The sequence below is a fragment of the Melospiza melodia genome, chromosome 16, assembly GCF_035770615.1.
Source record: "Melospiza melodia melodia isolate bMelMel2 chromosome 16, bMelMel2.pri, whole genome shotgun sequence".
NCBI classification, from domain to species: Eukaryota; Metazoa; Chordata; class Aves; order Passeriformes; family Passerellidae; genus Melospiza; species Melospiza melodia.
In genome coordinates, this window is record NC_086209.1 from 19,753,076 (window position 1) to 19,776,621 (window position 23,546).

At 63.2% G+C, this 23,546-nt stretch overlaps 4 protein-coding genes across 9 annotated transcripts; 1 reads left to right on the forward strand and 3 right to left on the reverse strand.

Moving 5' to 3' along the window:
* Nucleotides 1–5: 5 nt before the first annotated feature.
* On the reverse strand, nucleotides 6–3,307 carry TRMT12 (tRNA methyltransferase 12 homolog). The gene is made up of 7 exons (XM_063170959.1): nucleotides 3,037–3,307; nucleotides 2,801–2,948; nucleotides 2,538–2,727; nucleotides 1,925–2,075; nucleotides 1,745–1,854; nucleotides 985–1,142; nucleotides 6–908 (listed from the first exon to the last, which is right to left on the reverse strand). Exons 1-7 carry the CDS (start codon nucleotides 3,129–3,131, stop codon nucleotides 468–470), a joined length of 1,293 nt encoding a protein of 430 aa, XP_063027029.1. The 5' UTR covers nucleotides 3,132–3,307; the 3' UTR covers nucleotides 6–467.
* Nucleotides 3,308–3,400: 93 nt separating this feature from the next.
* On the forward strand, nucleotides 3,401–11,211 carry CSTF2 (cleavage stimulation factor subunit 2). 5 transcript variants are annotated; one of them, XM_063170852.1, is made up of 15 exons: nucleotides 3,401–3,481; nucleotides 3,626–3,704; nucleotides 5,186–5,355; nucleotides 5,805–5,941; nucleotides 6,056–6,175; nucleotides 6,276–6,431; nucleotides 6,545–6,668; nucleotides 6,977–7,039; nucleotides 8,130–8,189; nucleotides 8,799–8,940; nucleotides 9,306–9,457; nucleotides 9,753–10,000; nucleotides 10,354–10,479; nucleotides 10,618–10,743; nucleotides 10,869–11,211. In XM_063170852.1, the coding sequence occupies exons 1-14, from the start codon at nucleotides 3,424–3,426 to the stop codon at nucleotides 10,738–10,740; spliced, it is 1,758 nt and encodes a 585-aa protein (XP_063026922.1). In that variant the 5' UTR covers nucleotides 3,401–3,423; the 3' UTR covers nucleotides 10,741–10,743; nucleotides 10,869–11,211. The 5 variants fall into 5 exon arrangements, with proteins under 5 accessions (XP_063026922.1, XP_063026923.1, XP_063026925.1 ...); XM_063170854.1 differs by lacking the exon at nucleotides 3,401–3,481 and adding an exon at nucleotides 4,205–4,322; XM_063170853.1 differs by lacking the exon at nucleotides 8,130–8,189.
* Nucleotides 11,212–11,590: 379 nt separating this feature from the next.
* On the reverse strand, nucleotides 11,591–17,464 carry NOX1 (NADPH oxidase 1). 2 transcript variants are annotated; one of them, XM_063170857.1, is made up of 13 exons: nucleotides 16,462–17,464; nucleotides 15,353–15,448; nucleotides 14,882–14,992; nucleotides 14,409–14,493; nucleotides 14,192–14,334; nucleotides 13,930–14,111; nucleotides 13,586–13,724; nucleotides 13,406–13,498; nucleotides 13,045–13,271; nucleotides 12,804–12,966; nucleotides 12,568–12,714; nucleotides 12,242–12,366; nucleotides 11,591–12,089 (listed from the first exon to the last, which is right to left on the reverse strand). In XM_063170857.1, exons 1-13 carry the CDS (start codon nucleotides 16,504–16,506, stop codon nucleotides 11,963–11,965), a joined length of 1,683 nt encoding a protein of 560 aa, XP_063026927.1. In that variant the 5' UTR covers nucleotides 16,507–17,464; the 3' UTR covers nucleotides 11,591–11,962. The 2 variants fall into 2 exon arrangements, with proteins under 2 accessions (XP_063026927.1, XP_063026928.1); XM_063170858.1 differs by lacking the exon at nucleotides 14,882–14,992.
* Nucleotides 17,465–17,604: 140 nt separating this feature from the next.
* XKRX (XK related X-linked) lies at nucleotides 17,605–23,546 on the reverse strand. Its single transcript, XM_063170859.1, has 3 exons — nucleotides 23,239–23,546; nucleotides 20,333–20,592; nucleotides 17,605–18,924 (listed from the first exon to the last, which is right to left on the reverse strand). Exons 1-3 carry the CDS (start codon nucleotides 23,529–23,531, stop codon nucleotides 18,179–18,181), a joined length of 1,299 nt encoding a protein of 432 aa, XP_063026929.1. The 5' UTR covers nucleotides 23,532–23,546; the 3' UTR covers nucleotides 17,605–18,178.

Genomic DNA, 23,546 nt, shown 5'->3' on the forward strand with positions numbered 1-23,546 from the left:
AGAGGTGGTGAGAAATATCTTTATTTCTGAAAAAAATTAGGAAGGAAACAAGATGAACAGACTTGCTTCCAGTACATTAAAAAAGCATGCTGGTAAATACAAGCACAAGGCTTGTCCCTGACCCGCTGAAATGAACCCAGCAGGAACCCAAGGCTTCTCAGCACTGTGGCTCTCTCCTGTGTGAAAATGGGGCTCAATGTGCTAGCACGTGTCCAAGACCTGGGCAGGACTGGCAGAGCCAGGGTAGAACAGTGGCACTCTGAGCCCCAGCTTGCTCCATCCTTGTCTGGATCCTGACGGGATCTGCTATGGGGAGCACAGCCCTGGGTGCCCCGGGCACGGGGAGGCACTGCTGGGCAGTGCTGCCACCTGGGAACTAGGGGACACAAGGCACCTCCAGGCTGGCAGCAGGACACTGCTGGCCACCCGTCCAAGGGAGCTGGAGCCCCAGCAGCGCCGGTGCCCCGCTAAACGGGCAGCACAGGCCGGCACTCGAGGTCCAGCACGAGGTGATGCACGTGTGGCGCGTAGGATTTCACCGGCTCGATGTGCAGGACGCTGCTGCGCCACGGCGCCCCGTGCAGCTCTGCCAGCAGCCCCTGGATGCGTGTGGCCGTGCCTTCGGCCCAGCTCTGCCACTCGGGCCTGAGCCTGGCCCCCGGAGTCTCCTCCCCACCGTGCTGTGGCGGGTGCTGTGCCTCTCCCCCGGGGCTCGCTGCCTCCGGAGAGCCCCGCTCAGCCAGCAGCACCGCGCTCTGCGGCGTGGCTGGCTGAGTCTCCACGTTGTGGTGGATGTGCAGAACCCCACCCGTGTCCTTCTTCAGGACGCGGCAGGCCACGGGCCAGCCCTCCTCCGAGCTGGGGATCAGCCCCAGGTTCACCCTGTCGGCCACGTCCCGCAGCTGCAGCTGGGGACAGAGCAGAGGTGGATGGATGCTCGCAGGAGCGGGCCCGCGGCCCGGCCCGGCCCGTCGCAGCGCTCACCTGCCGGCTGTCCCCGCTGTGGATGTGGCAGCGATCCCGCACCCCGTTCAGCACCAGGCTCCTGTGCAGGGCCTCCATGGCGTGGCTGTTCCACTCACAGGCGTGGACAAAGGCGGCTCCGGCGTGCACCAGGAACGGCAGTGTGAAATAGCCGATGCCTGCAGGCAGGAGGCGGCAGTGGCCGAGGGCAGGGACCTCCAGAGACCCACACTCCTCCCCGAGGGCATGGCAGGATGCACACTGCCACCCTGCCTCTCCAGGTCTGCTTTGCTCTGGGTTGGAGAAAGCCCAAACACTTGAAAAATGGAAATTTATCCTTCCCTCTTCTGCAAAAGCAAAATCTGCCTTGAAAACTGTTTAGAGGCGCTTATTTTACCTTCAGTCTTTGGCCATCAGGTGGAGACCTGCCTGGCTCTACAGAAGCATCCATATTACTGTTTAGTTTGATTAATCTAGAGCAGTTTTGTGGGTGCCATGTCCTTTCAGTGTGGCACATATTGGAAGCACTAACTTCCTTAAGCACAAGCAGTGGCAAATCTTTGCCCTGGATCCAAGTGATTCCCCAAAGCAGCACTAGGCACAGAGCCTGAGAACAGGACACCTTAAGTGTCCATAGGCTGCAGGGACACAGGCAGGACAGCAGTGCCAGCATAGCTGCAGGGCTCGCAGATAAGACAGGAGCTCCAAGCCTGAGTATTTTTCATAAGCTGGAAATGACATTTCATGTCTACCTGGGCGCCATCAGCACCTCCTCCATTACCTGCATAGAGGTCCACCACGACCTCCCCGGAGCAGGGCAGTGAGGCCACACGCAGCTTCTCGGTGATGTTTCCCGGGGAGAACATACACTTGGTCACGTCGAAGGTGTACCTGGAAGACCCCGTACAGACAGTGAGAGCAGTCCTTTCCCCGCCAGCCGCACCCTGCAGCTCCTGCCCACCTGATGCCATTGTCCACGTGCTCCACCCAGCCGTGCTGGCCCAGCAGCAGGGTGACCCTGGGGCTCCTCATCCCATCCGGCATCACCCGTCCTCGCCTGGCCACCCGCCGGGCCCCCAAGGCCTTGGCGACCGTCTCCCAGAGCGCCGGGCCTGCAACACAGCAGCTGGAGATGCGGGTGGTGTGGGCCGGGCTGGGACAGGCTGCCCTGCTGGCCTCACCCGGGACAGGCAGCCCTGCTGGCCTCACCCAGCCTCTCCCGGGGAAGGCTGCCCTGCTCTCCTCACCCAGCCTCTCCTGGGACAGGCCCTGCTCTCCTCACCCAGCCTCTCCCGGGACAGGCAGCCCTGCTCTCCTCACCCAGCCTCTCCTGGGACAGGCTCTGCTGGCCTTACCCAGCCTCTCCCGGGACAGGCAGCCCTGCTCTCCTCACCCAGCCTCTCCTGGGACAGGCCCTGCTCTCCTTACCCAGCCTCTCCTGGGACAGGCTCTGCTGGCCTTACCCAGCCTCTCCCGGGGAAGGCTGCCCTGCTCTCCTCACCCAGCCTCTCCTGGGACAGGCTCTGCTGGCCTCACCCAGCCTCTCCCGGGACAGGCAGCCCTGCGCTCCTTACCCAGCCTCTCCCAGGGCTCAGCCCTGAAGCTGTCCTCGCTCAGCAGCACCAGGTCCCCGTGCCTCTGCCAGGCGTGGGGCACGTCCCGCTCCAGCTGCCCGGACCAGGCCGGCCCCAGCAGCCGCCGCAGCTCCTCCCGCAGCCTCTGGGCCGGCGAGCGCCGGCGGGCGGCCCTGGAGGGGACAGGGTCCTGCGGCAGGGCCATGCCAAGGGCCGAGCACCACCGCCGCAGGCAGGGCTCGGGGCCCGGGGGCTGTGCTCACCTGGATCCCGAGCAGCTCACACGGCACCTCCCGGGGCAGGCAGAGCTGGGACAGCTTCTCCGGCAGCAGCGGCACGGCCACGCGGCCCCCCGGCACCCGCTGCAGCCCGTAGCGCCCGTCCAGGAGCCGCTCCTGTTCCAGCCACTGCCTGCACGGCCAGGCGGAGTCACCCTTCCCAGCCCCAGAGGCTCCGGCCGCACCGCAGCGGCACAGGGCTGCCATCCCCGTGCCCTCACCTGAGGCGCTGGGCGAACCTCGGCTCTGTGGCCAGCGCGGGCACACCCGTGGGCACACCCGTGGGCACAGCCATGGGGCCCTCCGTGCCTTCCATCCTGCCGAGCCCCGGGCGGTGTTAGGCTCGCCAGGGGCTGTGCCCCGGGGCCGGTGCTCGAAGCGGCATCCGTGAGGATGGCCCCCCCCCCCGCTCCCGGTGCCGGGGGATCCCCGAGGCCGCGGCCGCCCCGCCCGGGGATCCCGGGGAGTCCCGGCACCGCACCCCGCTGCCGCCGGTGCCGCGTTTCCCGCCGGAGCGCTTTTTGAAAGCGCCGCTCCGAGCGGTTGCGGACGGAAGCGGAAGCGGGGGCACGGCCGCGGCGCGGACCGGAAGCGGCGCGGGCGGCGCGATGGCGGGGCTGTCGGTGCGGGACCCCGCCGTGGATCGGTCCCTGCGCTCCGTGTTCGGTGAGGCCGCGGGGCGGGACCGCCGCCTGCAAGGGGAGAGGGGCGCGGACGGGCAGGGGCAGGCGGGGCGCCGGCGGGTTTCCCCCCCTCGCCGTCGGGGCCGGTACCCGCCGCGCTGACCGGCGGCACCGTCTGTCTCCGCAGTGGGGAACATCCCGTATGAGGCCACGGAGGAGCAGCTGAAGGACATTTTCTCGGAGGTTGGGCCCGTGGTCAGCTTTAGGTGAGAGCGGCCGCAGGCCTCCCCCGGGTCCCCCTGCTCGGTGCAGGCCGAGCCCCGCGGGCTCGGAACCGCGAACCGCAAATCCGTGACGTTGGGAAAGGCCGCTAGAACCCCGCAGCCCAACCGTTCCCCCCGCCCGCCCAGCCCACCGTGTCCCCACATGCACACACACCTTTTGGCCACTCGCAGGGACGCTGGCTCGGCCGCTGCCTGCTCTGGTGGAGGAGCTTTGGCGAAGGAGCTTTGCCTGACAGCCCCTATAAACCTCCCCGGGCCCCCGAGGCTGGCTCCTCGCACGGAGCAGCAGCTGCGGGGCTTGCGAGGCTGTGCCAGCTGTGCTCAGGGCAGAGGGACCCGGTGGCTGTGCCAGGGTCCCCTGGAGATGGAGCACGGTGTCCCCAGCACAGCAGGTGGCTGTGGAGCTGCCCTGCTGTGGCTGCTGAGGGCTCAGTGCTGGTCGGGCTCTGTGCTCCTCACTGCCATCCCTGTGCCTCTCACAGGTGTTTTCCAGGCTGGGCACCAGGCCCTGGTGCTCTCAGTTCAGCTTTTGGGAGTTCTGGGAGCAGCCAGTCCCGTCCTGTGCCTCGTGGGGTCACGGGAGGCACACAGCTGGCACAGGTGGGCATCCTACAAACCACAGCCTTGACAGCAGCCATGCCAGGAGCCATCAGGCCCTTTGGCTTGGGCATGGGCCTGACTGCTGTGTGCCCTGGGGAGCCCTCCCTGTGCTCCCAGCACTGCTGGGGCTCCGTCCCTGTGTCCCCTGAGCTCTCACTGTGTTCCCAGCACTGCTGGGGCTCTGTCCCCGTGTCCCCTGAGCTCTCACTGTGTTCCCAGCACTGCTGAGGCTCTGTCCCTGTATCCCCTGAGCTCTCACTGTGTTCCCAGCACTGCTGAGGCTCTGTCCCTGTATCCCCTGAACTCTCACTGTGCTCCCAGCACTGCTGGGGCTCTGTCCCTGTATCCCCTGAGCTCTCTCCATGCTCCCAGCACTGCTGGGGCTCTGTCCCTGTATCCCCTGAGCTCTCCCTGTGTTCCCAGCGCTGCTGGGCTCTGTCCTTGTGTCCCCCTGAACTCTCACTGTGCTCCCAGCACTGCTGGGGCTCTGTCCCTGTATCCCCTGAGCTCTCTCCATGCTCCCAGCACTGCTGGGGCTCTGTCCCCGTGTCCCCTGAGCTCTCTCCATGCTCCCAGCACTGCTGGGGCTCTGTCCCTGTATCCCCTGAGCTCTCTCCATGCTCCCAGCGCTGCTGGGGCTCTGTTCCTGGATCCCCTGAGCTCTCTCCATGCTCCCAGCACTGCTGGGGCTCCGTCCCCGTGTCCCCTGAGCTCTCTCCATGCTCCCAGCACTGCTGGGGCTCTGTCCCTGTGTCCTCCCCGTGCTCCCAGCACAGCTGGGGCTCTGTCCCCGTGTCCCCCCTCGCTGCAGGAGCCGCGGGCACAGCAGGATGCCCACACCCCTCGTCTCTGCTCCCTGGCAGGCTGGTGTACGACAGGGAGACGGGCAAGCCCAAGGGCTATGGCTTCTGCGAGTACCAGGACCAGGAGACGGCGCTCAGCGCCATGCGCAACCTCAACGGGCGCGAGTTCAGCGGCAGGGCCCTGCGCGTGGACAACGCCGCCAGCGAGAAGAACAAGGAGGAGCTCAAGAGTGAGTCAGCCGGGGTTCCGAGGCTCCCTCCTTGGCAGCTGCAGGGCAGGGAGGCTCTCTTCTGCCAGGCTGGTGGAGCTGGCCTGCTCTGGGACGGGGTGTGAGTAGTGCCCCAGAGGGATGGATGCGTGGGCTCAGCTCTGGGATCTCACTCCCGCACGATCACAGAATTGTTTAGGTTGGAAAACGTTTGTAAAGGTCATGGTCCAGCCTTTGACCAAACACACCGCATCAAATTGTATTGCCCTAATAGATCAGGGCAGTAAATGCTATATCCAGTCTTTACTTAAACTTTTCCAGGAGCAGTGACTCCACAACCTCCCTGAGCAGCCTGTTCCAATCCCTAATCACCCCTCCTAAGGTCTCCCTGGTTTTGGTGCCTCCTTTTCCCCTAGTGGGCGGGTACTCCCCTCCTGATGAGCCTGTTCGATGAGCTGTTCATGTTGCAGGCTTGGGCACAGGTGCCCCCATCATAGAGTCACCCTATGGGGACCCTGTCAACCCAGAGGATGCCCCCGAGTCCATCAGCCGGGCCGTGGCCAGCCTGCCCCCCGAGCAGATGTTTGAGCTGATGAAGCAGATGAAGGTGAGTGCAGGAGGGCCATGCTCCCTGTGTGAGCACAGCTCCTCCCACCACTGCCTGCACCCTCCCAGCCGTGTCACACCTTGTCAGAGCTCTGATCAGTGCCTGTCTCCTCAGCTCTGTGTCCAGAACAGCCCCCAGGAAGCCAGGAACATGCTGCTCCAGAACCCCCAGCTGGCTTATGCACTGCTGCAGGCCCAGGTGGTCATGAGGATCGTCGACCCCGAGATTGCGCTGGTTTGTACCTTGCTGCTCGTCCAGGGTTGGGAGGGTATTGGTGGGAGCCTTTGTGGAGTGGCAGTGGAAAACAACTCCTTTCTCCTTCTTCCTCCCCTAGAAAATCCTGCATCGCCAGACCAGCGTTCCTCCTCTGATCCCCGGCAACCAGCAGGCGGTGCCAGGCCCGGGGCCTGGGCCGGGACCAGGGCCTGGGCCAGGGCCCAACGCGCAGCTGAACCCCCAGAACACCCCATCCTCCCAGCCACAGGCCATAGTAAGAGCCTGCACACCCCCTGAGCTATGCAGGAAGATGGGCAGTGCCAGCTCTCCAGCTGGGGCACGTGCCCAGGTGTGAGGTGTCCCTCAGACCCCGTGTCTCTCCTGCAGGGCGGGATGCACGTCAATGGCGCTCCTCCTCTGATGCAGCCACCCATGCAGGGGGGAGTGCCAGCCCCAGGACAGATGGCAGCCCCTGTGCAGGGCCCGGGCCCTGGCCCCATGGCTCCAGGAGGTGAGTTTGGGCCGAGCTGCCCCATCGTGAGCACACAGGTCCTGCACACACCCCTGTCTGCTTTCCCCCTAACCAGAGGGCTCAGCCCTGTGAGAGCACACGTAATCCTGTGCTGTACATTGTGGTTGTGCTGCTGCCAGAGGTGGGCTGCAAAGTTGGATTATCCCTGGGGGGAACCAACGCCAGGGGAATAAACCTCCAGATGCTCCCCCAGGAGCTGGGAGCGAGGAGGTATTTGGGACCAGAGGAACAGGTTAGTCATCAGGGATGGCTGAGGAGGGGTCTGATCTCTGCCTGTCCCCTCTCAGGTGGGATGCAGCCACAGGTTGGGATACCAGGTGCAGGGCCAGTCCCCTTGGAGCGTGGACAAGGTAAAACAGACGTGTGGAGTGCTGTGTGTGGTGTGAGCCTGGCTCCAGTGAGCAGTGCTGTGTCCCAGCTGTCTGCAGCCTGGCTGTGCCCAGCCTGGGGCTGTGCCCAGGTTTATTCACTGAGGCACAAGGCTGTGGTAGCAGCTCCCTGGCTCCCAGGGCTCACAGCCCATGCCCAGTTGGCTCCCAGCTCGTTCTGCACGCTGTTGTGCACTCGTGCCCTGGCAGCCAGGAGAGCTGCCTGTCCCCACCGAGCGGGATGTGTCTGTGTTTTCCACCTCTGCGAGCCCGTGTCTGTCCTTGTGCTTGTGCGGGCAGGCAGAGCTTGCTCCTCTCTGGTCCTTGTCCTGCTCCTTCGCTGCCTGGGCGCTGGGGAGCAGCCGCTGCGGCGCCGCGTCCTCCCACGCCGTGCCCAGCAGAGGGAGCTGGGTCTCCGTTTGGCTTGAGGCTTGGCAGGCGCTTCCCGGAGGGTGACGGCTCGGCTTTCCCTCCGCAGGCACGGTCTGTCCGGCCCAGCCCTGGGCCCCGATTGCTTACGGTTCACACGTGTCCATGTGTAGGTCAGTACGGCCCCGGTGTGCTGTTCTCCAGGAACAGCACATGCACACCTGTCACCTCTGCTGCCTTGACATTCATCATAGGCCTTGTTTCAGCAACGTGCAAACCCAGTCTGAGATCCTTTGGCCTTAGGGTCAGCTGACTCTCATTTTCTTTGGGGTGGGCACTGTCTTCCTGAAAGCTGTCTGATAGTTCTTGGCACCCGAAAGGTTTTGGAGAGCAGAAGCTGGTGTGTGTTGTGGGGCCAGCATGGCCCCACGCAATGCTGAGTCTCTTGGCAGGGTGTTTTCTGTGCCTGCCTCTCTCCCGAGTGAGGGAAGGAGTGTGCCACGCTGCCTGTCCTGCCTGTGCTGACAGAGGGGGTGTGAACAGAACAGGCTGATAAAGCCAGTCTTGGAACATTTTCTCTGTAGGCTTTCTGGGGACTTCAGGGTGTGTGATCCTGCAGGCAGCACTGTCCCCAGAGCCGGTGCATGCGTGCATACACTATTTACGTGTCTGCTCTTTCCCTCTTTTCCTGCTGCTTGCCCAGGGAACCTGCAGCTCTCGCCCGTGGGACCTGCCAGGCCTGCGTCTATCGAACGCGTTCAAGGTACCCCGGCACCAGCTCCCTCTTCCCATGGAGCTCGTTGTGGAGTGTGCAGAGAGCAGCTCTCACCCTGCTCTTCTCAGGGCCAGGGACTGGCATGTCACTCCTTGTAGCCTGACAGCAGTAAGAGGAGAGGAAGGAGGCAGGATTTCTTCTAGGGCTACAGGAGAGAACAGGCTAGAACCATGCATGGAGCCTCCAGTGGGAAAGGAGAGCTTGTTTAGAAAGAGCTTTTGCCTAAGATCCAGCCCTCTTTGACACTGTGCTTCCAGGAGCCTTCCAGGTCTTGCTTTGCTCCTGGCCCCACGTTAGCAGGGTGTCGATGCCCACACTTGTAGGGATTGCCATGGGGGCACCCATGCTTGGTTTGGCCCCTGGTGCCATAAGGAACCTTAAATAAAACCCGAGAAGAAAAGGAGAGGAATAGAATTGGCAGCCAGGGAAGGAGCTTTGGTGTGCTCCAGCCTCGTGTGTGGGGTGTGTCCCCAGCAGACAGCACAGCTCAGGGGAGCAGCGTGGCTGCCCCACGCCTGGCCCGAGAGCGCCGGGGACAGTCTTGGCACGGCACTGCTCATGCAGATCCTCACGAGTTCTTGTGTGTCTCCCTGGCAGTGCCCATGCCAGACCCGAGGGCCCCTATGCAGCGTGGACCTCTACCTGCTAGTGGCCCGCCGCCCCGAGGCCTTTTGGGAGATGCCCCGAATGACCCTCGCGGAGGGACCCTGCTCTCAGTCACTGGAGAAGTGGAGCCCAGGTGAGGGGAGAGGGAAGGAGAGGAGCCCTTGGCACTGTCCCCTGCCCAAGGGTAGCCTCTCGCTGAGGACAGGGATGGCACCAGCCTTCCGGGAGTCACTGCTGCCTGGTCGGAGGCCTGCGTGCTGCCAGCCGTGGGGGCCGGCCCGTTTCCCCGGGGAAGGGATCTCCCCGGGGTGATGGCAGCTGCCCTGCGGCATGGGGCCACCAGCACCCATCCCTGTGCCAGCCTCACCCTCCTCCCCTGCGGCCGGCTTCGGGGGCAATCCCAGCGCTCTGCCCAGACCGTGCCAAGCCAGTGTCTGATTCACACTCTCTCGCTTTTTCTCCTCCTTCTGCTTTGCTCTCCTCGTCTCTCTGCGTCAGAGGTTACCTTGGGCCGCCCCACCAGGGAGCCCCTATGCACCATATGCCTGGTCATGACAGCCGTGGCCCCCCCCATGAGATGAGGGGGGGACCCATGGGAGAACCCCGACCACTGATGGGAGAGCCGCGGGGGCCCTTGATGGATGCTCGAGGTGAGAGAGGGGGCATGAAATACGGGTGGCTTGGATTGCGCAGGCAGGAAGTCAGAGTGGAGCCGGCTGCCCCGACCCGAGGCGTAGGAAGGGGGTTTGGGCAGTGAAATGACTGACTCCAGGCGAGGAGGGACAGTCCCAGGGTGCAAGGGACTTTCTCCAGGCACGTCCCCTCTGCCCCCACCCTGCACTGCTTGGGTGCTTGCTGGCCCCAGACAAAGGAGGCAGCGGGCTCTCTCCCACACTCCTTGCAGCGCCGCTTCCTTCAGGAGCTGACCTTGTGTTTCCTCCGCAGTCGGAAGAGATCCGCGGGGGCTGGAGCCGCGCGTGCTGGAGGCGCGGGCGCTGGAGGCGCGGGGCCTGGAGCCGCGGGTGCTGGAGCCACGAGTGCTGGAGGCCAGGGCCATGGAGGCCAGGGTGCTGGAGCCGCGGGGCCTGGAGCCCCGAGGGCCCGGTCCCACCCCGCGGGGCCCGATGCCTGGTGGGATACAGGGTCCTGGGCCACTGAACATGGGAGCCGGTGGCCCGCAGGGGCCCCGCCAGGTACGCACGGCTCTGCTCGGGCACCACGGCGTCCTGTAGGCTGGGGCTGGGCGGGGGTGTGGGGAGCACCAGGCTTTGGGCACTGGGGGGTCAGGGCACCTGTCCCATTTCCCCAGGCACTGCCCATCAGCTGGGACAGGACAAGGCTCAGGCCTCTCTCCACCTCTTCCTGAGACACAGAGAGGAGCGCAGGAGTTGGGAGGGGAGAGCACATAAAATGCACTCTCTCTTTGTGCTCAGGCATCTTCAAGCAGGCTGTGAGGGCATCCGTCCGATCCTCTCTTTTACCTTCCTGAATTTGTAGGGCTGAGTCCAGAAACCCCCAGTCCCTAACCCCTCTCTTACTCCCCCAGGTTCCTAACATGGCTGGGGCAGGCATGCAGGGAGGAGGCATACCTGGGGCAGGAGTGCAAGGAGCTGGTCAGCCTGGAGGCTTTAGCCCTGGACAGAGCCAGGTCACCCCCCAGGATCACGAGAAGGTGAGAGAACACAAGGGAAAGGGTGAGACAGTACGAGCAGCACTTCCTGTGTGCCTTTCTGTGGCGGGGTCAGCCCCTCCCTGGCTCTGGTATGCCGTGGCTGCTCTGGGCACGTCTCTGACCCCTCTTTCCCCACAGGCAGCACTGATCATGCAGGTCCTGCAGCTGACAGCAGACCAGATCGCCATGCTGCCCCCAGAACAGCGGCAGAGCATCCTCATTCTGAAGGAGCAAATCCAGAAATCCACAGGGGCACCCTGACAGGTGATGTCCTTAGCCTGGTCTCACCCTGTGCCTGTTCCCCTCCAGTAAAACAGAGCTGCCTAGGATGGGACTCTGCCCTGCTTCCCTCTGTGCCTGCCTCACCCTCCTCTCCTTCTTTCTGGCAGGCACAAGATGGAGATGCCATGTGCCTGGATAGAGGCGATGCTCCATGGCAGCTGCTTCCCACTGCTACCTGAGCTGATGGTGCATTTTAGGAGAGGTTATGTCACCCTCAAGAGGTTTTTTCCTCCAGTTCATCCTTTTTTTTTTTTTTTTTTTTTTTTGTGTGTGTGTATATTTTATGGTGTTTGAAATAAAGTGGGAGGAGGGTTTGAGTAAATCCATGTCCCTGGCTGCCGTGTTTGGTCTCTGATGGAGGCCAGAGTGGGAGTGTTGGGTTCTGCAAGCAGTCCAAACCACTTGCCATCCTCCCTCCTCCCCACACCAGGGCACGAATTAATAATGGAATCTCTTGTAGTGTGCTGTTTACAGGGGTCTAGGGGAAGGGCAGGACAGAGAGCTTGGCTTTCTGTCCCTGCTGGCAGGGCAGGAAGGGCTCTGGATCCGATTGCAGTATCACTTTCCACGCCAGCCTGCACGGGGAGCGGGGTTTCCCTCTCTGCACCCGCTGGAGCAGAACCTGCTGGGAGCTGCAGTGGGAGCTGAGCTGGGTGCTGGGTGCAGGCAGGCTCTGGGGTGCCAGGGTGGCAGCGAGCCAATGCAGAGGGGGGTCTGATCCTGCACCCCAGAGGGTTTGCTATCCACCAGCTCTTCTATTGCAGCCCTGCAAGGGGCAGGGCGTGGGCTCCTTGTATCTGCACAGCTGAGGCACCACAGAGGCTTTCATTACAAAGAAAAGGAAGTTTCATTTATTCTTATACAAAAGAGTGTTTAAACCCTGAGGGGCACGTTTGGCCCCTGACACCTGCAGGGACGCTCATGTCCCATCCCCATCCAGTGGTTCTGCCCAACCTGCTGGGCTCCCACGGCTTCCTGCTGCTCCAGCAGCATCACAGAACGTGGCTCTGCTTTTGCAGTGAGGGGCTGGGTGGAGCTACAGGCCCCTTGTACACCAGGACAGGCAGTCTTTGAACCTGGAATTTCTCATGGAGATGGAGTACCTTGCTGTGTCCAGCTTGGCTTCAGTGCATGCACAGATGCTTCTCCCTGGCCTTGCTTTGGAAAGGCTTGAGGCAGTACAGTCAGGGTCCCTGCCCGCTTAAAAGTTTTCCTTGTTGAAATAGAATTTGACCTTCCTGGGGTCCAGGCTGGAGTGTTGGTGACAAGACTTCTGCAGGCTCTTTGCCAGGGCCTGTGGCCCACAGAGGAACACACCCACCACTGACCTGCAAACAGCACGGGCATGTCAGTGCCAGGAGGCAACTCAGGGAAAAGGGATTGAAAAGCTTTGTGGGCTCCCTGCCAAAGCCAGCCCAGTGCTGAGTGCCAGGGTAGGGGGCATGCCTCTAACATCCCAAATTCCCTGCTCAGCTCTCACCTGGGGTGGGCTGCAGCCACTGCTGCAAACTCCGTGTTCCACATGGGCCGCCCGAAGATGGTTTTGTGCCTGAGGCCCGTCACTGTGTCCGTAGCGGTGTCAAAGTGCAGTGCCACGTTGTTGGCCTGGGCAGGAGGGATGGTGAGAAGCCAGGCACCACCCGTGAGCTCCCCTCCAGCCCCTCAGCACAGAGGAGCATCCCTTGCTGGTCCCACCAAACACTGTGCCTGGACCTGGTGCCTGAAAGCCGTTGTCATGCTTGCCCCGCCCTTGCTGCCCACCCTGCGTGCCCCTCTCGCAGCCATGCCAGCCTGTGCTTGACTCACAATGCTGGTGTTCCAGCCAGTGAGGAAGAGGCGGTAGGTGAGGAAGTCAGCCTTGCCCGACTCAGCCATCTTCTGCTCCAGGGAGGCAAGCAGGTCGTTGAACCAGGCAAAGGCTCCTGTGTCCCGGCACAGCCAGTAGAAATAGATCTGGGTGCAGGGGGAGAGGGATTGCTCAGGGTGGAGCAGAGCCAGAGGAGGCAACCCACCGCTGGTGCCGTCCATGGGACGCTCTGTACCTTCTTGGTCTTGAGGGTCTGGTCACCCTGCTGGAACTTGTACCAGATGGACTTGAGGATGGAGGCGAAGGGGGTGACACCGATGCCCGCTCCAACCAGCATGGCCACCTCGTACTGGAACACGTCCTCACTGGCTGTGCCGAAGGGACCGTCCACCTCGACCCTGGCCAGAGCAGGGCCTGGGTGAGAGCTACGGCCTCCCCAGACCCCTGGCATGACTGTTGGGCACTGCCCAGCCTACCTGGGCGTTTCCAGCTGGAAGGTGTTGATGAGACGCTCTGTCCAGTCGCCGGCTGCCCGGATGTGGATGGAGAAGAAGTCCTCCTCAGGTGCAGAGGTGAGGGTGAAGGGGTGCCACTCCAGCGCAGAGATGGCGGGGCAGTTGACAAAGATGTACTGCCCCACCTCCATGCAGAAGCCCTTCTTCTGCATCTGCAGCTCCAGCACGCGGGCGGGGTGCATGACCACCTGGGGCACGGCAGGACTCAGTGCCCAGCCTGGCACACGTCCCGAGGAAGGGGCTGTGCCTGTGGCCCTGCCCGCCTCCCCATGGCCACTCCAAGGGGAGGAGCTGGCAGAGGAGCAGCTCCCGCACCACCCACCTTTTTGACAACCACCTTCTGCTGCGCACGCCAGACCCGCAGGAGCCGCTCAAAGACATAGAGGATGATGGGAGCCAGAACCCACTTCCAGGACTGTGAGGATGGAGGAGAGCAAAGGATTGGGCATCCCAAGAGCAAGGGAAGAGCTTCTCCCCCAGGGCCACCCCACCGCTGCCCTACCTCGGCAGGGATGCTCCCGAACTCGGGGTCTTTGCAGCAGCTGTGGGTGCAGTTGTGCTCCCGCTGCGTGAGGTACTCTGCGCAGTCGTAGGGGTGCACCTCTGCCATGCTCTGCTCCGTCTGCCCACGCACCAGCCCGCTGCAGGAGGGGTGAGGGGTGAGCCCAGGGGCCAGCTCTGCCCCCAGCCAGGGCTGAGCCCAGGGACCAGCTCTGTCCTGGGAACGGCAGGTCACCTGCCCTGGGAACGGCAGGTCACAGCCCCACTGCACTGGCACAGCTGCCCCCCAGGGGTGTTGTGCCCTGCCCCTCGCTGCCCTGCCCTGGCAGAGCTGAGGAGCCTTACGCGATGCCGTGGATAACGAGGCCAGCGAAGTAGACGAGGAACAGGTGGTGTGTGTACCAGAAGAGCTCAAAGTAGTTCCTGCGGATGAACTCGGTGGAGGACGTGACCATGAGGATGAGTGCCAGCGTGATGATCACCCCCGTGAGCCCCGGGATGGTGGTGAAAGCCACGTACTCGACGGTCTGCAGGGGCAGCAGGGAGGGAGGGTCAGGGGAGCAGGGGACAGGGGTGCTGCGTTGCTGCATGCCAAGGCCACACTCACCGTGTGGTTGGAGTGGATGGGGTTCAGCCACTCGCCGCCCTGCAGGTGCATCTTGGACAGCACAGCGGGGAGGCTGCCGTCCGTGGCTTGTTGGCTCTGGTTGTAGCGCTCCAGGTTGAAGAGGTGGGCGATGGTGTGCACAGCTGGACAGGCCACAGGCAGTCACCACCAGGCATTCCCAGTCCCCACTGCTGCCCCATCCCAGTCCAGGGCATACCTGTGAGCAGGGCCAGTGCGTAGGCCACCAGCTTGTGGAAGGTGAGGTTGTGGTCCAGCTGCTTCCGCAAGGTCCGCCTGCAGCACTGCAGGGAGAGGCAGCAGGATGGTGTCAGGATGGGACAGGGATGTCAGGATGGGACAGGATTGTCAGGATGGGACAGGGATGTCAGGATGGGACAGGGATGTCAGGATGGGACAGGATTGTCAGGATGGGACAGGGATGTCAGGATGGAACAGGGATGTCAGGATGTGACAGAGATGTCAGGATGGGACAGGATTGTCAGGATGGGACAGGATTGTCAGGATGGGACAGAGATGTCAGGATGGGACAGGGATGTCAGGATGGAACAGGGATGTCAGGATGGGACAGGGATGTCAGGATGGAACAGGGATGTCAGGATGGGATAGGAATGTCAGGATGGGACAGGAATGGGGATAGCCACGCTGGCTGTGCCACCACGGGACACTCACCGAGCAGGTCCCACGGAGGAAGGAGAGCAGGTTGCGGCAGACGGGCAGCAGGATCAGCATGCTGTTGAAGTTGAGGCACTTGGCTGATGCTCGAGCCCATGCCAAGGCAGACTGGGGAGGAGAGAGGGGTGAGCACCACTGTCCTGTGGTGCTGTGCCAGGATGGGATCAGTCAGTGCTGAGCTAGGCTGGGAACTGGGATGGAGAGGTGCTGGGCTGCCATGGGGACTGGGAGGGGTGAGCTAGGAGAGGACTGGGAGGAGGAGATGCCAGGCTGGGCTGGGATGCTGCTGGGCTGAGAGCAGACAGGGATCAGGACAGGGACTAGCATGGTGCAATGGCAGGCTGTGGAGTGGGATGGAATGATGGTGGGCTGGAAGGGAACAGAACATGAAAGGGGTCTGGGATGTTGCAGCCCTCACCCCAGGGGCTCCTCTGCCTGGGCAGGAGGGTGCTGTGGGGAGCACCTTACCCCAAGGATGGCCCTGGTGTAGAAATAGCGCTCGTCCCGGTCAAAGAACAGAAAGTAGTAGGTGAAGAGGAAGATGTTGATGCCCAGCCAGGCTGCCTGCAGGGGAAAGGCACAGCCTCGTGAGGAACCCTGTCCCGGGAGCCTCACACGGCAGCACTCGGGGCTGGGTGCAGCCAGAGGGTGTCGGGACAGACAGCAGACAGTATCCATCCTGTTTCCTTGTGAGCTGCCCTGTCACGCACAGCGCTGGGACACGGGGTCAAAGGTGGGGAGAGGTGTGGAAGCCTTGCAGAATTGCTGTCTTGTCACACACTGCCCTGTGCATCACCAGGCATGAGGAAGGAGGAAAGGCAGAGCAGCCAACACCCGTGTAACGGGAGGGAAGGCAGATCCAGAGGGTGGTCAGGACTGTGTGGGGAAGATTCTGGGAGAAGAAGTTTCACAGGGAGCTGGCTCACCTGGCCCACAGTGCTGCTGTCCCCTGCCTAACCCCACTGCATCCCACACTGCCGCCTCTCACAGCCACCGAATTTTTGCAGAGGTCCCAAAAAAAAAACACCCAAAAAATTACACCCTGCCATGTATTTGGTTTTTGGCTGTTTTCTTTTTCTTTTTTAAGTAACTGAAAACATTAAAATAGCCCAACTGCCAGTAAACCCCATGTTCCCATGCGTTCACAGCTCCTCACACAGCTCTGAGCAGCTGAGGGGGGCTGGCCAGGCAAGCTCTGTTACACCAGAGATGCTGCAGCACGGCAGATGGTCCCTATGGTGCCAGCTCCTCACCCTGCCACGAGCTCTCACAGGATCCTCCTCCTCTCACAAGGGGAGAAGAGGCACGTGGCAGGCCCCCAGCCAAAGCGGCCAGGCAAAGCAGCAGCGTTTTTAGGTTTTCCAGGACCCCCTTTCCCATGAGCAGTGTTTTCCCCGAGACTTCAGGTCTCCAGAGCCCATCCCTCCCCTGGCTGCCGGGGTGCGTGTGTTGGGGAGCAGAGGGGATGCTCGTCTCTGCCCCCAGCCCGGCCCAGGGCAGCTCATCAGCCCCCATCTCCCCCATAAACCCGCAGGGTCCCCCCGCACACGCCGCGGAGCCCCCAGCCCCAGACTCACGAGGACGGCAGCTGAGAACCAGTGGTTGACCAGCCAGTTGCCCATGGCGCGCTGTGCCCGCGCTGTGCCCGCGCTGTGCCCGCGCTGTGCCCGCGCCCGCCGCCGCTGCCCGGTTTTATGGAGCAGCGGGCGGTGAGACAGCCCCGGCCCGGGAACGGCACCCGGGACTTTCCCCGGAGAGCGCTTGGAGGAAATGCCGGTGCTTTCAAAGGCTCCTTCCAGGAGGGCAGGGCTGGCCCAATCGGCCAACAGCAGGACCGGCCCCTTGTGCTGGCCGGGGATGGTCCCCCCGAGACCCCCCTGTGCCCCACGGCTGGGTCACTCAGGGTGTCTGCCTGCTCCTCCCGGGCTTTTGCAACCTCCGAGGACAAAAAGGGGCGTTTCTGTAGGGCAGGAATTTCCTGGGAACAACTTGTGGAGGATCCATCCTGTTCTGGCTCAACAGCTCTGTGTTCCCTGGCCTCCCTCCCCAGCCTGCACTGCCCATCTTCCAGGGAAACCACCAAAGGAAGAGAAGCCTCCTGGGGTCACGGCGCTGCGCTGTGCCAGGATCCAGCCCGGGCATCCATTGCAGGTGGGTGATGTAAGACCGAGCACCAGCGGTGCTGCACCTCCATGAGCCCCCAGGGCTGATGAGCATCCTCAGTCCAGCACCCAAACTGAGCTGACCCCAAAATGGGTGCTGGGGTGGGGGGTGTCACACTGCTGGTTTGGGGCCAGGGTTCCTGGGTCCCATCAGCACCCACTGCCACTGCTGTGCCAGCCGCCCTTCCCCTGCTGCCTGCCCTCCGCTGCAGGGCCCTGAGCCCCTGGGGTGTCCGGTGCTCCAGCTGGGAACAGCAGCCCGTGCTGGGCCCCTGAACCTGGAGGAACAGGTCAGACAGGCTTGCTCCTTGCTGGCACGCTGCTCTCTGCTGGCCTGCAGCCACGGCCATGCTGAGGAACACAGGATGAGCCAGCCCCGTCCCACCGTGCTCCTGAACCTCCACAGAGGGGCTCCCCCATGCCCACTTCCCGCTGGCACAGCCCCATTCCGGTGCCTGGAAAGGAGTTTTACGTGGACAGCGGGTGTGTGCAGCCGTGCCAGCCCCTGGGACCGTCCCCACCCTCCGTGTGAGTCACTGCCAGCACCCAGACTCACAGTCACAGCAAAGTTTCTTTACTGCTTACAACAGTCCCAGTGGCACCCGTGGCCCAGGTCACCGTATGCACCATCGCAGCACTGGGGGTGTCGGGGCACCCCGGGGGCTCTGCACCATGTGGCAGCCAGCTGGCAGGGGCACCTGCTTGGGGCACCCCATAAGCCGTAGAATTGTAGAATTGTAGAACAGTTTGGGTTGGAAGGGACCTCTAAAGGCCATCTAGTTACACTCCAGAGGTGGGCAGGGACATCTTCAACTAGGCCAGGCCGCTCAGAGCCCACCCAACCTGGCCTTGAATGTTTTCAGGGACGGCACATCCACCATCTCTCTGGGCAACACGTGCCAGTCTCTCACGACTCTCCTTGCCACAAACTTCCTTATGTCCAATCCAAATCAGCCCTCCTTCATGTTCATGAGTGGTCCTGAGCGGGCAAGCACACTCCTGTCCCCCTGCCCCGAGGGATGCGCTGGGACCTGCTGCCACCACCGCAGCCCCAGGCAGCACTCAGCCTGTGCCACGGGCATCCTCTGTGCTGCCCATGCCCAGTGCGAGGCCGGCTGGAGGAGCCGGGTGCTCACACAATGCTGTGCCTCACGCCAGGCTCTGAAGGTGCCTCGAGGAACAGCGGGGTCCCCGCGGGGCGCCGGCGGCAGCACACGCAGTGCAGGAAATCGGCCACGTTGTGCCTGAAGAGCTGGCGGCAGGGGTGCAGGTACTGGAAGAAGAGCAGCATGAAGTAGATGCCCAGGCAGTAGCCCAGGAGCAGCTGCAGCACCAGCAGCGCCGTGCAGACGTTCTCGTAGACGTCAGTCTTGAAGAAGTACCAGAGGATGACCAGGGCCGTGTTCTCGGCCAGCCGGGCCACGTAGTACACGGCCAGGCGGCCCCAGTTCTGCGACTTGTCGATGAGGTCCCGGTCGGCCAGCTTGAGCTGCACGGCCGACCAGCAGAACATGTTGATGCTGGAGTAGAGCAGCGTGAAGGCGCACAGCACCACCACCGTGCCCAGGCGGCTGAAGTTCTTCTCGATGTTGTCGGGCAGGCGGCTGCCGCTGCGCCAGAACTGCACCCAGGGCAAGAAGAAGACCACCAGGAGGTTGGCCAGGGCGATGGGGATGATCCAGTGCTTGAAGACGGTGCTGAAGAGCACGAGGACGGCGATGCGCGTGGAGATCTCCAGGCTGCGCCACAGCACGATGCACAGGAAGGCCGGCGGGCGCAGCTGCACCTTGTAGTCGTCGTACTTGACCTGGATGGCCAGGATGTTGCAGACCAGGGCCCCGTAGGTGACTGACACCAGGCAGATGGCCATGAGCACGGCTGCGGAGGGACAGAGCGGGCAGTGAGGCAGTGCAGGGACCGGGCTGTGCCCTGCCTCTCCCCTGCCCGGTGCAGAGTGTGGGAAAACTGGGGTGCCAGTCCTGGTGAGAAGTACGGGGTGCCCAACACCTGGGCTCACAGCAGAAGGCTCAGCGTGAGCACTGCCAGAACAGCTCAGGGATGGTGCTGACAGCCCCCATGATGAGGTGGCTGCTGGCAGCAGGAGGCTCAGAACCCAAAGGTTCTCCCTGCACCAATAAAACACAAACCTTGGCCAAACCAGAGCCATTTCTGTGCTTGGAGCATGCCCCAGCCCCCTGCCCTGTGCAGGAACTGCTGCTCAAGGGTGAGCAGGGCACAGTCAGTGCTGCAGGGCCCCTCTGCCTTCACCCCAGCCAGGAGCTGCAGCACTGTAGCCCCAGAGGCACCCCAAGAGCCAGCCCCATCCCAGGGCTGCAGAGCCAAGGTCATTTGTAGGGAATGCCAGCAGCTGCTCACATTCAGCACTGCCAGGAGTACCATGGAGAGGAATAGAAGAGCAGCTGGTCCCATCCAGGGTGGCTGCCAGCTGCAGGGCTGAGCTGGCACTCCAGCTGCGAGGGAATCACCCAGAACACATCACTTGGTATTTACCTCCTGCAGCTACTGCTAGAGCAGCACTGGCACTCATTCTTCCTGTGCATCTGCAACTCCCCAAAATGCCTCTGCAGAGGGCTGTGGCAAATCAGGGGGTTTCTACGGGGCATCTCCTGTGCTTCCCTTTTCATGCACCTGCTGTGGGCACAAGTGACAAGGTCTGGGCTCCCAGCACTGCTGGGTGAGGGCAGCTCTTCAGCCAGCACTGTAACTGGAATGGTGCAGGAGCACACCTGTGTGCCCAGCTCGGTGCCAAAATGGGAGTTAAACGTTTGCTCTGGCATATCCACCCCCAAGCACATAAACATCCTGGGAGCAGGCGAGGGAGCCTCGGAGTGGGAGTGCTGGGCTGGGAGCTCTGGCTGCTGGAAAATGTGCAGAAATAGATGCAGTGGGGGGACTTGAGGGAAGCCAGAGCTTGCAGCTAGATGGAGAAAAATGAATGGAGACTGGAGCAGGCTAGGACAGGGACCTGACCCTCTTATGAGACTGGCACTGGCTGGATGGCTTGGCTCTGGAGGGCAGATACGAGCACGGGGCTGGGAGCAGAGCCTGGCACCTCAGCCAGGCCTACTCTCTCCCAGTTTGCATCAGTGCAAGCAGGAAAGCAGAGAGCTGATGAGTGCCCAACATTTGCGGGTCGTGCTGCACGTCTCAGGGAGCCCAGTGGAAGCTGTGCCCAGGAGGGACTTTTTGGACGGCCTGGATGTCCCATCAGCACCAGCAGCCGAGGAGCTGCCCCGGGGGTTCCTCCCTGGTGGGGAGCCCTTACCTCGGGCGGCAGGGACGTACTTCTCGAGCACGCTGATGTAGAGCTGCAGGGTGAGCTGCGGCGTGGAGCCCAGGAAGGCCTGGATGACGGCCATGCGCTTGAAGGCGTTGCGGTGCGTGGCCAGGCGCCGCTCCGAGTGCCCCACCTCCTGCTCCAGCTCCAGCTCGTAGCCCTGCCGCAGGCGCCGCTTGCGGGTGATGGTCACGTAGGGCTCCTCCTCCCTGCCCGACCAGCAGTACACCACCAGGGCCTCCACGCACCTGTGGGACACGGCAAGGTCACCCGCCGGCCCTCCTGCCGTCCTGCTCCAGCACCTCCAGCGCCCCCCTGCCGGTGCTGCCCAGACCCCACTCCCGAGCGCTGCCCGGCCGCTCTGGGCACCTGCCCGAAGCGCTGCGGGCACACCGGGACCGTGGGCACGGCCGTGGCTGCTCCTCTGCTCCAGCACTCATGGTGATCTTGGGTACCAGGGGGCAACAACTGCTCCAGAGAGCTGCTGGAAGAGGTGCAGCATCCCGGGTACAAAGCAGCGACCCTGCTGGGAGCTGCAGCTACAGGAAGGTGTTGATCACCCTTGGGTTCTGTTTTCCCAACCGGCAGAAACCTCTTCCTCTAAGCAGAGGCAACAGAAACTCTGAACTATCCGAGCAGACTATCAGAGATCTCTTTGATCTCTCGTTTTGAGCAGAAGAAGGCTTCCACACTTCCTGCCTGCTGGGGACAGCAGGAAGGAGGGCGCAGGGTGAAGCCGTGTGTGGTGCGGGCAGATAAGGGAGAGTTTCCTCAGCCCCTTCTCTGCACGCCCCACTGTGGCAGGGCTGGGGCTCTCTGCCCTGCCTGCAGGGACAGGGACCTCAGCCCCTGCACAGGGCCATGGAGGGTGTGCACGGCCACAGGGGATCAGCTGGGCTCTGCCTGGGCACCGGCTGGCTCTGGGACCAACAGGACACCATTGTTTATGGTGCTTATCAGGACAGCACAAATTGCTGTGGATCAAACCCAAAAGGAGGGAGGGTTTAGGATAAATTCTGTTGACAGATCGAGCCAGCACTCATGGCTCATTGCAAACTCTAACGGGAAAACAGCTTCATCCCAAAGGCCCAGCCTGAAGGGCAGTCCCAGCTGGCTCCCAGTGCCCCGCCAGACCTTCTCAGCAGGCTGGGCTGCACCTCCGGCCCGGGCAGCGTGCCCCGGGCAGCCCCGGCTGGCTCCCACAGCAGCTGGGCAGCACCTCCAGCTCAGCCCGCCCCGCTGGTGTGCTGAGAGTCCCAGCTGCTGTGGGCAGCACAGGCTGGCAGCACAGGCTGGCAGCACCGGGCAAGGAGGCTCTGGAGTCAAGCCGTGGTGACGGGGACACATCTGGTGCACTGCTTGTTCCCGGTGGCAGAGGAAGCCGTGGTGGTTTGGGAGCCTGTGGTACAGCGAGCCCAAAGCGTAGCGGCTGGGCTGCCCTTGGGAAGGAGCCCTGGAGAGGGTGGCTGTGCCATGCTTCCTGTGTGCCATGGCTGTGCCCTGCCTCCTGTGTGCCCTGGCTGTGCCATGCTTCCTGTGTGCCATGGCTGTGCCAATGCCTCATGTGTGCCATGGCTGTGCCCTGCTTCCTGTGTGCCATGGCTGTGCCATTCCTCCTGTGTGCCCTGGCTGTGCCCTGCCTCCTGTGTGCCATGGCTGTGCCAATGCCTCATGTGTGCCATGGCTGTGCCCTGCCTCCTGTGTGCCATGGCTGTGCCATTCCTCCTGTGTGCCCTGGCTGTGCCATTCCTCCTGTGTGCTCTGGCTGTGCCGTGCCTCCTGTGTGCCATGGCTGTGCCCTGCCTCCTGTGTGCCATGGCTGTGCCATTCCTCCTGTGTGCCCTGGCTGTGCCATTCCTCCTGTGTGCTCTGGCTGTGCCATTCCTCCTGTGTGCCCTGGCTGTGCCCTGCTTCCTGCGTGCCATGGCTGTGCCATTCCTCCTGTGTGCCATGGCTGTGCCATTCCTCCTGCATGCCCTGGCTGTGCCATTCCTCCTGCATGCCCTGGCTGTGCCATGCCTCCCGCATGCCCTGGCTGTGCCATTCCTCCCGCATGCCCTGGCTGTGCCGTGCCTCCTGCAGTGCCTCCTCATGGAGCAGGCTGCCCGGTGATGACAGCCCGGGAGGCACGGCAGCATTCCCAAGGAATGAGGGATCAGCTTGTGCAACACCCATCCACCCCCTCACTGTCCTCCTCCTGGCACAGCCCAGTGCCCCGCGGCCCCCGTGCCAGCCCCACTCCTGCACCCAGCTCCTCTCCATGTCCCAGAACCCGCCGAGTCCCGCTCCTGGCCCTATGCAGGACACCCCGAATCCCACTGTGTGCCCAAGAGCGTTGTGCAAAGGTTTGTTGAGCTCAGACAGGCCAGGTGCTGTGACCACCTCCCTGGGGAGCCTGTTTGAGATCCGCACCGCCCTCTCTCTGGGTGTAAAACCTTTTCCTGATATCTAAAGTAAACTTCCCCTAACTCAGCCCCATACAATGTCAGTATTCACCCCGGAGCACCCACCGGGGATTCCCAGCACAAGCACAGCCAAACGATGGCAAAACCGAGAGGCTGAGTGAATGGCTGGCTGGGACCTGAGCGGAGCTTTCCAAACAGCTGGGACACAGCGGAGGCAGAGCCGTGTCCTGCCCGGAGCGCGCTCCAGCAGCACGGGCGGGCAAGGGGTCCCCGCGGGCCGGGAGCGGCAGGGCCGGGCCGGAGGGACGGGGCGGCGGCAGGGGCAGCTCCGGGCAGGGCACCCGGGGTGCCCGTCCTGCCCGGCACCGCTCCCCGCTCGCACCCGCTGCCCGCGCCCCTGCCGGGCCCCGCGCCTTGGTGCCGGGGGTGCCGGGGGTACCGGGGGTGCCCGGGGTTCTCGGGGGTGCCCGGGGTCCCCGCCGCGCTCACCTGATGATGGGCCCGAGCTGCAGCAGGTGCATGAGCAGGACGAGCGGGCGGTCGCGGCTGAGGTCGCGGTGCACGAAGATGAGGGTGAGCTGCACCAGGACGGAGGGGCAGAGCACGAAGAAGACGGTGAGCGCCAGCCAGAAGCGGTCGTCGGAGTGGCCGTAGGAGAGGCAGAGCACGGCGGCCGCCGCCCCCTCGCCGCAGAACAGCGCCGTCGAGAAGACGATGCCGAGCGGCAGCTTGGCCCGCGACGGGGCGGCGGCGGGCGGGCAGCCCCCGCTCGGAGCGTGCATGGCGGCCCCGGCCCG

What these genes read in the sequence shown, in the direction of transcription:
- CSTF2 (XM_063170852.1), top strand. Translation starts at nt 3,424, where the DNA reads ATGGCGGGGCTGTCGGTGCGGGACCCCGCCGTGGATCGGTCCCTGCGC. An exon ending in TCGACCCCGAGATTGCGCTG is followed by an intron (nt 6,176 to 6,275) that starts GTTTGTACCTTG and finishes TTCCTCCCCTAG; the next exon opens with AAAATCCTGCATCGCCAGAC. An exon ending in CCCCCCAGGATCACGAGAAG is followed by an intron (nt 10,480 to 10,617) that starts GTGAGAGAACAC and finishes CTTTCCCCACAG; the next exon opens with GCAGCACTGATCATGCAGGT.
- NOX1 (XM_063170857.1), bottom strand. Translation starts at nt 16,506, where the DNA reads ATGGGCAACTGGCTGGTCAACCACTGGTTCTCAGCTGCCGTCCTC. An exon ending in TCCTCCGTGGGACCTGCTCG is followed by an intron (nt 14,494 to 14,881) that starts GTGAGTGTCCCG and finishes CTCTCCCTGCAG; the next exon opens with TGCTGCAGGCGGACCTTGCG. An exon ending in CGCACTGGCCCTGCTCACAG is followed by an intron (nt 14,335 to 14,408) that starts GTATGCCCTGGA and finishes TGGCCTGTCCAG; the next exon opens with CTGTGCACACCATCGCCCAC.
- XKRX (XM_063170859.1), bottom strand. Translation starts at nt 23,531, where the DNA reads ATGCACGCTCCGAGCGGGGGCTGCCCGCCCGCCGCCGCCCCGTCGCGG. An exon ending in CAGCTCGGGCCCATCATCAG is followed by an intron (nt 20,593 to 23,238) that starts GTGAGCGCGGCG and finishes CGTGTCCCACAG; the next exon opens with GTGCGTGGAGGCCCTGGTGG. An exon ending in GTACGTCCCTGCCGCCCGAG is followed by an intron (nt 18,925 to 20,332) that starts GTAAGGGCTCCC and finishes GTCCCTCCGCAG; the next exon opens with CCGTGCTCATGGCCATCTGC.
- TRMT12 (XM_063170959.1), bottom strand. Translation starts at nt 3,131, where the DNA reads ATGGAAGGCACGGAGGGCCCCATGGCTGTGCCCACGGGTGTGCCCACG. An exon ending in TGAGCCCTGGGAGAGGCTGG is followed by an intron (nt 2,076 to 2,537) that starts GTAAGGAGCGCA and finishes GCTGTGTTGCAG; the next exon opens with GCCCGGCGCTCTGGGAGACG. An exon ending in ACAGCGGGGACAGCCGGCAG is followed by an intron (nt 909 to 984) that starts GTGAGCGCTGCG and finishes CTCTGTCCCCAG; the next exon opens with CTGCAGCTGCGGGACGTGGC.